Source organism: Hippichthys cyanospilos, chromosome 1 (genome assembly GCF_059441005.1).
Source record: "Hippichthys cyanospilos isolate Australia breed blue-spotted pipefish chromosome 1, RoL_Hcya_1.0, whole genome shotgun sequence".
Taxonomy (NCBI): domain Eukaryota; kingdom Metazoa; phylum Chordata; class Actinopteri; order Syngnathiformes; family Syngnathidae; genus Hippichthys; species Hippichthys cyanospilos.
Window position 1 is genome coordinate 16,791,302 of NC_142369.1, and position 10,713 is coordinate 16,802,014.

Sequence of the window (10,713 nt, forward strand, 5' to 3'; positions counted from 1 at the left end):
AACTTGATCGTTCATTTTTCCAAGGATTGGTGGAAAAGTAGGCAAAGGGCATTTACTGTAAATACTGATGCAAAAATAGCAACACTATTTTTAATAAATAGTGCGAAAAGTTTGTGTGTTTATATGGAAAGGGATGTGGGTGTTTATGGTGGTCCCTAGGAGTTTAAGAAAGGAATGCGATGCCACCACCTCCCCCTTTCTGCCTCCATTCATCCACTCACTACAGTAATTCATGCAAGAGCGGAGAGAGGCAGCGTGAAGTCCACTTTCTAGCTACTTGCACTTGTTCTGTCTGACTGGCCCACTGAGGTTTGCCGCCATGGGAAGAGCTCTGAAGTTTGTTTACCTCCTTCTTCTCTTCATTTTCACTGGTGAGACATATTTGATAGCTTGTTGCTCTTGTAATTGAACGTGTTTATTTGCTGAACTGTATGGACAGTTATTTTTATCAACTTTTACCAACTTTTGCTTTTTAGCAACAGTGTTTTGACAACCGCTGCTGTCTTGTTGTGTCTGCTGCAGAGCTCACTAGGTTTTTATATTAAAAAAGAAAAAACTTACTTTTCCTGTTACTTATCCAAGCAGGTGTACTGTTTGTTGAAAGGTTAACTCTTTGCACATTGAGGTTTTCCAGGACACCTTCTTAAACGTTTATGTGCATGCATTTTGTACATTAAAATATTGTAGGTATCAAGTATGTTTTTCCAGGTGGTCCTTACATACTTATATCATTTTTAGTCAAACAAAACAGCGGTGGAAAAGCAGCATAGATCAGGTTTTCAGTGTATTTTGCATCAATAATATGTACTGATGAGTGAATGCTGAGTCAAACATTGTTCTCCACTCCACGCCATCTGAAATAAGTTTCCTACTAAAGACAATCATACAATCCATCCATCCATTTTCTAGAGCTACTTAACCTTATGAATGATTGAAAATGTGTATTGTGTAAATGCTGAGTGATAGGCCACTAAGACCAAATAGGTGTGGCTGAACTATTAGCACCCTGGGTCTCAAAGTCAAGGACCGACACCTCAAACTCCAGCAGATGGTGGTGAAATAATATTTATATTTCTTTGGCCTGCACAACAGAAAATAGACAAGATTTTCAGAGAATAACAATGGTGAGTTTGGTAACGTTTACAGTCAGCCTCCAAGGGACACAATGAAAATTATTCTGATGCCCATGTTGAAAACTAAAGGTAATTTTGACTCGTGACAGCCGTAGCGAATGCACTGATATTGAAACGATGAGTACTGTATTACTTTGTATACATTGTCACATCAAATATGAGTTTTGTCACCAGAGACATTTTCATAAAAATGATTTGCCCTTCCCCACTGTACAGAGGTATCCGGTCTGAACATCCGAAATAAATTGCTGGGCACATGCCTTCAAGTCCAGGATGGTTCCCCTGGAGGGAGGGTGTCACTGGGACAATGCGACCCAAATTCAGCCTTCCAAGAGTGGCTGTGGTTGCCTGAGAGCCAGGCTCTCAGCAACCGCTACACAGGGGAGTGTCTGACTGCTCCCGTCGAGCAATTTGAGGGTGTCCATCTGCAACCTTGCCGCCTTCAAATTGAGGAGCTGGAGGGTGATCCAGGCAGCCAGCAATGGTCTTGTTCCAAGAAAGGCCACCTGACTTTGCTCAGGAAGGGGCTTCACCTCAGTGCTACACAAGAATCCACTTTGGTCTTCCTATCGCAAGAGCATAAACAGGTAAGGAGTTCATCCGTGCTAAAATTCGGCCCTTCAAGTATTGACTGTTAGAGTATGCTTTGTGGCACAAATAATTAATAGATTGCTGACCTGAGCTAGGCTGTTTTCTTGTTCTGACCTTTCTCTTCATGCCCTTGGTTGGAGGCTCTGCCTAGGTAGGATACAATAGGGGCCGTCTAGGATGCATTGAACCTGCATCTGGGCAGAAGGCTCCACATCTGTCTCAATCTAATAGTACATAGCTCAAGTGAGCTTATGCAGGTTTTTTTGGATTTACTATTAGTGTATCGAGCATTAAAATTAAAAGAAACAGTAAAATCGGGGTTCCCCAACAACTGTCCAATCATTGCCGTGACCTTGCAGTGTCATAAGTCCCTATCCTGCTGTGAGGAGACCATTTGAGAGTGTTGAACGAGGTAGCACGGCCACATTAGGTTTTTTTTTGTTCAACCTCACAAATGTTCCTAAGATGTTCACAATAAAATTTTGAACACATTCAACATGTTTCAGAGCAATTAAGTTTCAGGATGTCTTATGGTAGCTACTACAATAACTACTATAGTTGTAATGACTTAATGAAACCTGACAACACCAAAAGAGCCAATACCTTCACAGACACTTGAAAAATCTTGCCTTTCCGTTTCTTCAGCGTCGTCCTCTGTGAAATTTCAACTTTTAGGCCTGCTCAAAAACTAAGGTGAGCACAATGTCTTTTTTAAAAGATACATTTTTGTTCTCTAAATGGGGTAAATTGTTCTCATTTCTGAGGGTGAGTAACGGGATTTATGTTTCAAATTCGGTAGCTGAATCGTATGTGCAGTAAACATCAGAAGGAACCATTTTTCTGTTTATTTTTAGCAGTTTTCGTTCAAGGTCTCAAATATTCTCAAAATGTGCTTAAGCAATTCATAACCAGTCTTAACGGTTTTTCATGTCATGTTTAAAACTTGCTTGTGACATGTATATATATATATATATATATATATATATATATATATATATATATATATATATATATATATATATATATATATATATATATATATATATATATATATATATATATATATATATTCAGACTTTCATAATGTCATGAGAAGGTTTGGTGAACGTTTGCAACCTTGACTGAACCCAGACTAAAGTTATCAACTGTCTTTGCTCAACCATTTCCCTAAGACTATTCAAAGATTCATTGTTTGTGCCATTCTGCCTGGATTCACAAGCAGGGCAGTAGGTGGAGGACGCTGGACAACCAGACACTGTGTGATGCGAGGGACACAAAGCACCACGAGCACCACCACCAAAATCCCCAACCCCACCACCCTCAGGGGAAATCAATGGAACAGATCATCTTACAAAGTGCCATCTCTGATATAGACGGGCAAGCATGTAAGAATTGTCATATGTATTGTGGATTTGAAAAGTCGATTTCTAAACGCCTGTTGGGATATATTGTGTTATTGATTGATGACCTTGCATTTCTGCCCAGCACTCAATCAGAGAGGAGAATGTTTCAAATGCCGCAAGTAAATGCATACAGAGTGTGAAGCAAGGACACCAAGTGTCATTTGCCCCCCCTCAGAAAAAAAAGAAAAGAATGCAAAACAAACAAGGTGAATAAAAAGGTGTGGCCTGGTTTCATAAAGCAAGAACAACTGCTGGCAGGCAGAAAACAGCATCAGTAATCAACTCAGTGAAATCTAATCTATTTGTGTGGGTAGGATTGATTTGATATGTGTGTTGCTGCAGATGACCTCACAGACCGCTACTTCGTAGCAATATGGAGACATTTTAGTCCCTGTGTTTCTTTGTTACATAGATAATCACTTATTGTATTAACCCTACTGTAAATACAAGATACTCCATGTAATTATATTGAGACTACATCTACTTAATGACCTGCACAAACACTTGAGCATTTATAGAGTTTTTTTAAAAGTCACTTCCCACCACTTCAGTATGCGATCCCATGCTGCCTTTAATTAATTTAAGTGCTCTGTTGCTGCATACAACATATTCTTTTGGCTAGAAGTCAGCCAGAACTCCAGTGCGGAAATCCAGATTCATGTTGTGCTTTCACATAAATCATCAAGTTAGTTTACGTTCCCTCAATTGCATGCAATCATTTTATCCAAATCTCTGACCTATTTAATTTGATGTATTTCTCTTTTCCCTTCCTGACAGCTGAAGCTTCATTTCGTGAGGGAGTTACAGAAGAATTTCCAGTACAAGACGTGTCTGATGGTTCTACCCAAAGCACAAAGTCCCCTGAAGATCCTACCATGGTTTTCTTCACCATGGACTACGGTATAACCGTTTCAATGGATTCCTTCTCGTGACAGTCAATTAACCGTAACTGCATTTATTCTTCTACCACTAGATGGGGCAAAAGCAAAGAAATTCAAGAGTGACTGCATTGTGCCTTGTCTGCCTTTCTAGCTTGCGTTAGGCTTGTTTACTTTCACAGATACACCTGTAGTGAAGTAGAATGTTATCAACAAGAAGTTATTTTGCTGTAAATATTTATTTATTGCACAGAGAAGTTAGGAAAATATGAAAATCCTGGCTTCCTAGAGTGTACGCTCGAAGCTTGGAAGTAAAAATATATTTGGTTGTTCTGGAAAAAATGGAATCAAGTTGTCTTTTGTTTACATTGGATTTCTTAGACCAAGCTTTTTAAGAACCTATGAAACTTTCTGTCAGAAACGCCATGGCTGCAGCCACATTTGCTCCTAGAGGCCAAGCCGGTAGTCTAGAGTCATTGATTGGCAAGTCTGGTCCGGCTTGCATGTCCAGCTTGCATAGAATGCCGGTCTATGAACTTATAAACTTGAAATGCAAATTGTATGTGTGCCCCAATAATAAGAGGGAAAAAACAAAAATTAGCACTACTTTTGAGTGCCTAACCCTATTAATTTAGAACGTAAATTCCTCACATAAAGGTGGCTGCGTAGTAAGGGTATCGTACACTCGGTCAAAAAGTACAAGCGTAAAAAGACCCTGGCAGGACAGACACATTTACCAGGAACTATCTAATAGGGATGGGAGGAAATCTGTTATTTTATTTTGTTTCAAGTTGTTTTTAAGCCTTTTGGGCAATGAATACACAGGAGAATGGCTGCCTGTCAACTACTCTCTTATGATGAAGTATCCAAATGACAGCTAAACGTTGAAGGAAGACCAGTCAATGCTTCAAGTATTGAATTAATTTGTTACACAGCTCTTGTCTTGAATCAGTAATCATCTTTTTACACAAAAAAATTCAATTGAAAAAGTGTCTCAAATGATTAAAACATTTTAATTTTGTAAGGCACGTTTCCTAATAACTATTCAGTTGCTTTAAAAAATGGACAGTTGGTTTTCCAGCCATTTTTTAGATAGAAAAATTATTTTTTTATGTGCCACATATTTAAAAACTTTTTTTAAAGAGCCGTGTCAATTCTAAAGCTTGCACAACGTTAACACTAAACCTGTTTTTTTTTTTGTTTTTTTTAAACTACAGTATACTGTACTTTAATAAAAGATTTTGTGCTTTTGGACAATCCTCCTAAATTAAGGGAATGGGACAGGGCTCCTAATAACATGGAAACCAAGGTACAACAAAAAAAACATCTGCTTAATTCCAAAAAAATGGTTCTTGAGCAATTAATGTTGCCAATATTGGTGGTTGCTGCCCAATCTCCTGTTTATGTTTTCATTGCTTATTTTGTTTTGTTGATAAAATGCTGTTACCTGCTAACACTGGCACTTTGGTATAGGAACATATAAATAAATAACCGTTGTTTTTCATTGTGCCTTCTGTTTTACGTAAAGACTACACAGTTGGAACACGCGACTCGTTAAATCTGGTGCAGCCATATTGTCCCCAGTTATCAATGTAACTTAAATAAAATAGGAATAATGCTGGTTGTAATGATAGTACTTGGAGAGCCAAGTTATTTTTCTTTAAATTGCACTTTATGGGAAAGTTTGAGAACTCTTGCTTTAGACATACTGCAGTCCTTAAAATCTGTGGAAATGTAACCCTTTTTAGAAAAGGTAATGACAAGTTGCATAAAAAGTAATGATGTACTGCTTATGTACCTTTACAGGCATGAGCTGGAAAATAACCATGTTGGTTTTAAGCTCCTTGGCTCTCGTGCTCGGAACGGTCATTCTTATTTTCAACGTTTACTCCAATAGGTGAGTGTAAACACGAATGTAAAGATATGCACGTGTGTAAAGGCATGTAGACTTCATTTTGTTTTTTTCTGGTAAACCAGAAGGAAGAAGGTGGTATGTGTTCTAAAGTCATACACTCCAAAAGCAGAGGGGGGCATTCCGGGGTCCCCTGTGCCCAGTGAGAGAGCCCCGTTAACGGCGCATGCCATGCGCCACCCGCTCTCTTCCCCTACTCTGCAGCGAGGAGAAATCCTGATTGAGTGGAAAGATGGCACGGTTACCCCATTGTATGAAGCCTAAAGGCATCAGTGGTTCTCAACATTTTGTCAGTCATGTACCCCTGTGTATTATTTTTTCATCAAAGTAAGCCCCGACCATCACAAATCATTTGTGGATGACAAAAAAAAAAAAGTTTTAAAAAAAATTTATGTTGTTGTGTGTATCTGTGTATCTGTATAAAACGTGACAAAGGTATACCATGTTTCACAAATGAATCACTGTATCACAATGTGATACAACTGTATCGCAATGTTATGTATTGTTCCAATGAATCTGCTCCTAATTTAAGAAAAAAATATGCACTGTTCCTGACACTGCAGTTGGAAAAAAAAGCATTTTATTAGATTTGCTGATACCTGCAAAAATCATGTTAAATTCTCACATACCCCTTGAAGTGCCTCTGCGTATCCCCGGGCATACTCCTACCCCTATTTGAGAATTGTCGCTCTTCATAATACTGCCAGTTTGTGTTAGGGAACAAAGACTGGAAATCTGCTTTTTTTTTGTTGTTTTAATGTTTACGTCTGTTCAGAGGTTAACACTGTAAGACATACTGGGGAAATAGAAATTTCACTTCAAGTCCCAAAACTTTGATGCCATTTCTTGAAGAATGTTCCACCATTTTCAGAGGACACCTGTCAGTCAATGGAAACGTTTTTGAACAGGTTTGACCACATTTTTTTTTTAACATTTTAATGAAAGGTGCAACTTAACTGTTGATTTTGGTTGAGTCTAATTTGGATTTAGCAAATGAAGGTTTTTTTGTTTTTTTTTTACTTGGGAATCCAATGTCAATCATCAGAAATTTCTCTAGAAATGTCTTTGTGTGTTTGCCCCTAGTTGTGATGCATCGAATAGCTAACTTCCATTTTGGTTGGTAAATAACACTGTAGTTTAGTTTTAATATTTAGTTTTGTTTTTTTTTTTTTTTGTGTACCGCATGCACTTTTTAATGCTCTTCCATCCAAGCCTTTTTTTTTTTTTTTTTTAACAATGTTGGCACAATCCTGTTTTTGTCTGCTATGAAAATAAGGACATAAAAAAAAGTTTGTAGAGAACTAAAATTTCATGTTCACATGGAATATGAATTCAACTTTACAAGTGAGAAAAAGTCATTTTGTGTTCACCTTAAATATGTTGAGTAAATGTGTGTTTGTGCGTGTTTTTCTTAACAATAAAAGTACTGTAGATAAACGAAAATAGAACCTTATCTGTAATTGTATTAAAACCACTGACTTTGTTTGATATTTTGTGTTCATTAAAGATTGACATGTTCTGGTTTGCACATGGGTGCTTGTCCTAACACAAATAATGTCTGCGTGCGTGTGCGTGCGTGCGTGCGCACATAAGTAAGTAAAACAAAGCACAATTCAATGTAACATCAGAAAGTTGGAACAGAGAGCTTAGGTTTTCACCATACGAGTTGCCCTTGCCAGCTCCGCTTATTAGGATAGCATGAATTATCTTAAGAGCACAACATCAGCCCGTAGCATGGAAAATTCCCAGCATGTCTGGCTTTGAGTGTGTTTTTTTTGTTTCTTGATCTTTGGGAGTGGAAGACATGGCCGCTGGGAGTGTTAATTGGATTGCATTGATTTCAACAACAATCAGAAAACCTGTGTATGAAAAAGACAAAGTAGCATTGTTTATCTTTGTCATTTGTTTTGAACTATATGAAATGTGTAAGCTGTGCACTTAATTCTCGAGCCTACATTTAAAACTATTTTTTGGTGTTAGGATATAAATGGTCTCCCCTGCTGGCAGTATTTAAACTAATGAGAGGGAGCCAGATTGCATAAAGTGCACACTTAAGCACAGCACGCCAACGCAAACCACATCCGCAGGTTTGGAGCAAACAGGTTATTCTTTTTCTACTTAAAATTAGAGAATCATTGCTGCTCTTTTATCATTAATACTTAATATTGTATTCTCTTGTGACGGTAAATATAAGATGAAACATCACGATTAGCAGGCAAGCTGGCCTTCAATTTAATTTGATTTGAGTCCCTTCAGATGCATTGTCCGAATCTGAACTAGATTAGAGTTCTGCTAAATTAAGGCCTATATTGTAAAATGAGCATATCTGCATGGTATGAAGACAATTCAACCCCGCTAACCTTGGTTGTATAAGAAATTAATCATTGCCAGGGAAAGTCAGCAGGCAAACAGGGCACAGAGCTGCTGGCTGGTTGTAATAAAAAGGAAAACAAAACTAGCATTCCTAAGTATCTGAAAACTGCAATCAATTGCCACCAAAAATGTATGCACATTTTACCACTTCGGAGAGTAAGTATACAAAAAATATAATCAAAATATTTTTTATTTTGTCATCTGATAAAGGTTTTTCCTCATCTGAGCTCACCTTTGCTGTCAAATAATCCAAAATACTGTGCTAATTGTTTTTACATTGGCCACAGGTTGAAGTGAACAAGAGCAAGGATGTGCATATACATTTTGGTGACAATTTCTCACTGTTTAATATGATGACTGAAAGAGACAATCCATGCCAGGTACAATTAAAATGCTTACGCAAATCACGCAAAGCACTCCCTATTTTGGGGTACCACAGACTTGGTTGGAAGCCAAAACAAAAATGGCTTAAATCACTTGAGATTTTCCTGTGGGATAATTTTAGTACAAACATCATTTTTACATACAGACCTATTATTATATAAGTGCCACTGTTCAACTCAATGAAGTGAACCTCAGAAGGCCATGAGTAGGTGGTGGTAGGTTTAGGAGGTTCACTTCTGGGTCTTGACGGCCACCATACTTCATGTTTGATGTTTCCCTCCTCAACACCCGATTCAAATGATCAAGATTCAGAATCGTTATCAGGCTTCTTCACAACTTGCTAATGAGATGAGCATTTGAATTGTGTGTGTTTTAGTGGGGAAACATGCAGTGTAGTGGCCCTCAACGACCGGGCTTGGATGTCCCTGTAGTAGATGAACCAAAACTATCTTCAGAAACTAAAAGATAGGTTTTTACAATTTGTTAGTTACATGGCACAAGGATGAAAGAATGCCTGTTCCCCAACATGTCTGCCTTTTTTTTTTTTTTTTCCTGCTGGCACATATTGAAATCCAGCCAGGAGCAAATGTTTGGGCTGAGACTTTGGTATGTACAACTTGGCCCAGGGGGTGCAATACAGACATGCTCTATGGCAGATTTTGTGAAATGGAATACACTTGGTATGTACGATGCCATATTGAGGGAATTATTCTCTTGAAAGGATGAAAGCATTCGTGTTTGAAAGTAAGGATGCGTGGTATTTTTTTGCAGCAGACCTACATTTCCTCCTTTCTGCGATTATGTACATCTCAAAGCTCATGAATGTAGACAAAGGGCATTTTCATGCCACCCCATGAAATACACAAAAACATAAAGTTGCGTAAATTATGCAATGAACTAGAAAAGTCATTCCTAAAAATTGCTCCATGGCACTTTGTTAAGATGTCCTTTCAGCATCATATTATGACTAATTGTTCAATCTAAGGTAAGCCCTGACTTCTGTTTTCCATGATTTTTCAGTGATTTCAGTTGCAAAGGTGTGTCACTCAAACCAGAGCAGCCCTGTCACTCATCATCATCAAACTACTGTGTATACGACAAAAATGTTCTCCTGATGGCTGTGTTGTCATATCAAACCATATAGTTGTTTGTCACTTGGGCTTCTTAGGAGACGGCAGACCATTGAGAGGGTTAGGAAATGTACGGGAAAAAAATCAGTTTATATTGTTAGGATAGTAGATTTATGGATGTGGTTAGGGCAGATTAGCCGGCGTTGGAGATGACAGAGGACAGCGAGATGGAGCGGGTGAGTCACTGTGACCACTGCATAGGGTTAAACCGAAAGGAAAAAAACATCATATACACCATAATAGACTGTTTACTGTAATAAATGTGAAATAAAAAACCAATGTCATGGCAAAAAGTAAATGTGGTCATACAGTAAAAATAGAGCAGACATGTCATGACTGTATGAGATACTAGCATGTAGTGCACAATAATGCGAAAGCTAAATTAGTAGCTAAAAATAATGTTTTAGTCTGAGCATATCCTGCATGATCAATGAGGCCTGGCAACGTTACTTAGGGGCGTGGCTAATTGGGGGCCCATGACCACTCCTTGTCTGTCAGGCCACCCCCACATTTACAGAGAAATTTTTTATATCAATGATTTTTCTGTAGTTTTTAACATGCATGTAGTCCTCTTAGGCCCCTTGATGTATGCCATAAGTCATATATATATATATATATATATATATATTAACTACATATATAAAATACATTATCACCCTGATCATCCAACAGAAATCTTGGGGTATCTATGTTTACTTATATCAATGCTATACAACAAAAGTGGAATAATTTTTATGACAGGCAAAACCAGAGATCACTGCCACAAAGGTATGAATTTTTAAGCATTGGTGTATTAACTCGTTCAATTGGAGACATACCTATTGTTTTGTTGTTTAACATTCAGTCTTAGGTACTTATTCATACAGTTTTCAACAGGTTTTTTTTCAATAAGTGTTTGTCCAAAGGAGT

At 37.9% G+C, this 10,713-nt stretch overlaps 1 protein-coding gene across 2 annotated transcripts; it reads left to right on the forward strand.

Moving 5' to 3' along the window:
- Window positions 1-223: 223 nt before the first annotated feature.
- On the forward strand, window positions 224-7,445 carry LOC148429448 (uncharacterized). Of its 2 annotated transcripts, none has more exons than XM_088421300.1 (6): window positions 224-371; window positions 1,350-1,720; window positions 2,944-3,109; window positions 3,905-4,027; window positions 5,812-5,902; window positions 5,983-7,445. In XM_088421300.1, the coding sequence occupies exons 1-6, from the start codon at window positions 320-322 to the stop codon at window positions 6,179-6,181; spliced, it is 1,002 nt and encodes a 333-aa protein (XP_088277426.1). In that variant the 5' UTR covers window positions 224-319; the 3' UTR covers window positions 6,182-7,445. The 2 variants fall into 2 exon arrangements, with proteins under 2 accessions (XP_088277426.1, XP_088277435.1); XM_088421309.1 differs by having other exon boundaries at window positions 2,947-3,109.
- Window positions 7,446-10,713: the final 3,268 nt, after the last annotated feature.

Excerpts from the sequence above, each read along its gene's own strand:
- LOC148429448 (XM_088421300.1), top strand. The coding sequence starts at position 320 with ATGGGAAGAGCTCTGAAGTTTGTTTACCTCCTTCTTCTCTTCATTTTC. Across the intron at positions 372-1,349 it reads TCTTCTCTTCATTTTCACTG|AGGTATCCGGTCTGAACATC; the intron begins GTGAGACATATT and ends CCCACTGTACAG. Across the intron at positions 1,721-2,943 it reads TATCGCAAGAGCATAAACAG|CAGGGCAGTAGGTGGAGGAC; the intron begins GTAAGGAGTTCA and ends TGGATTCACAAG.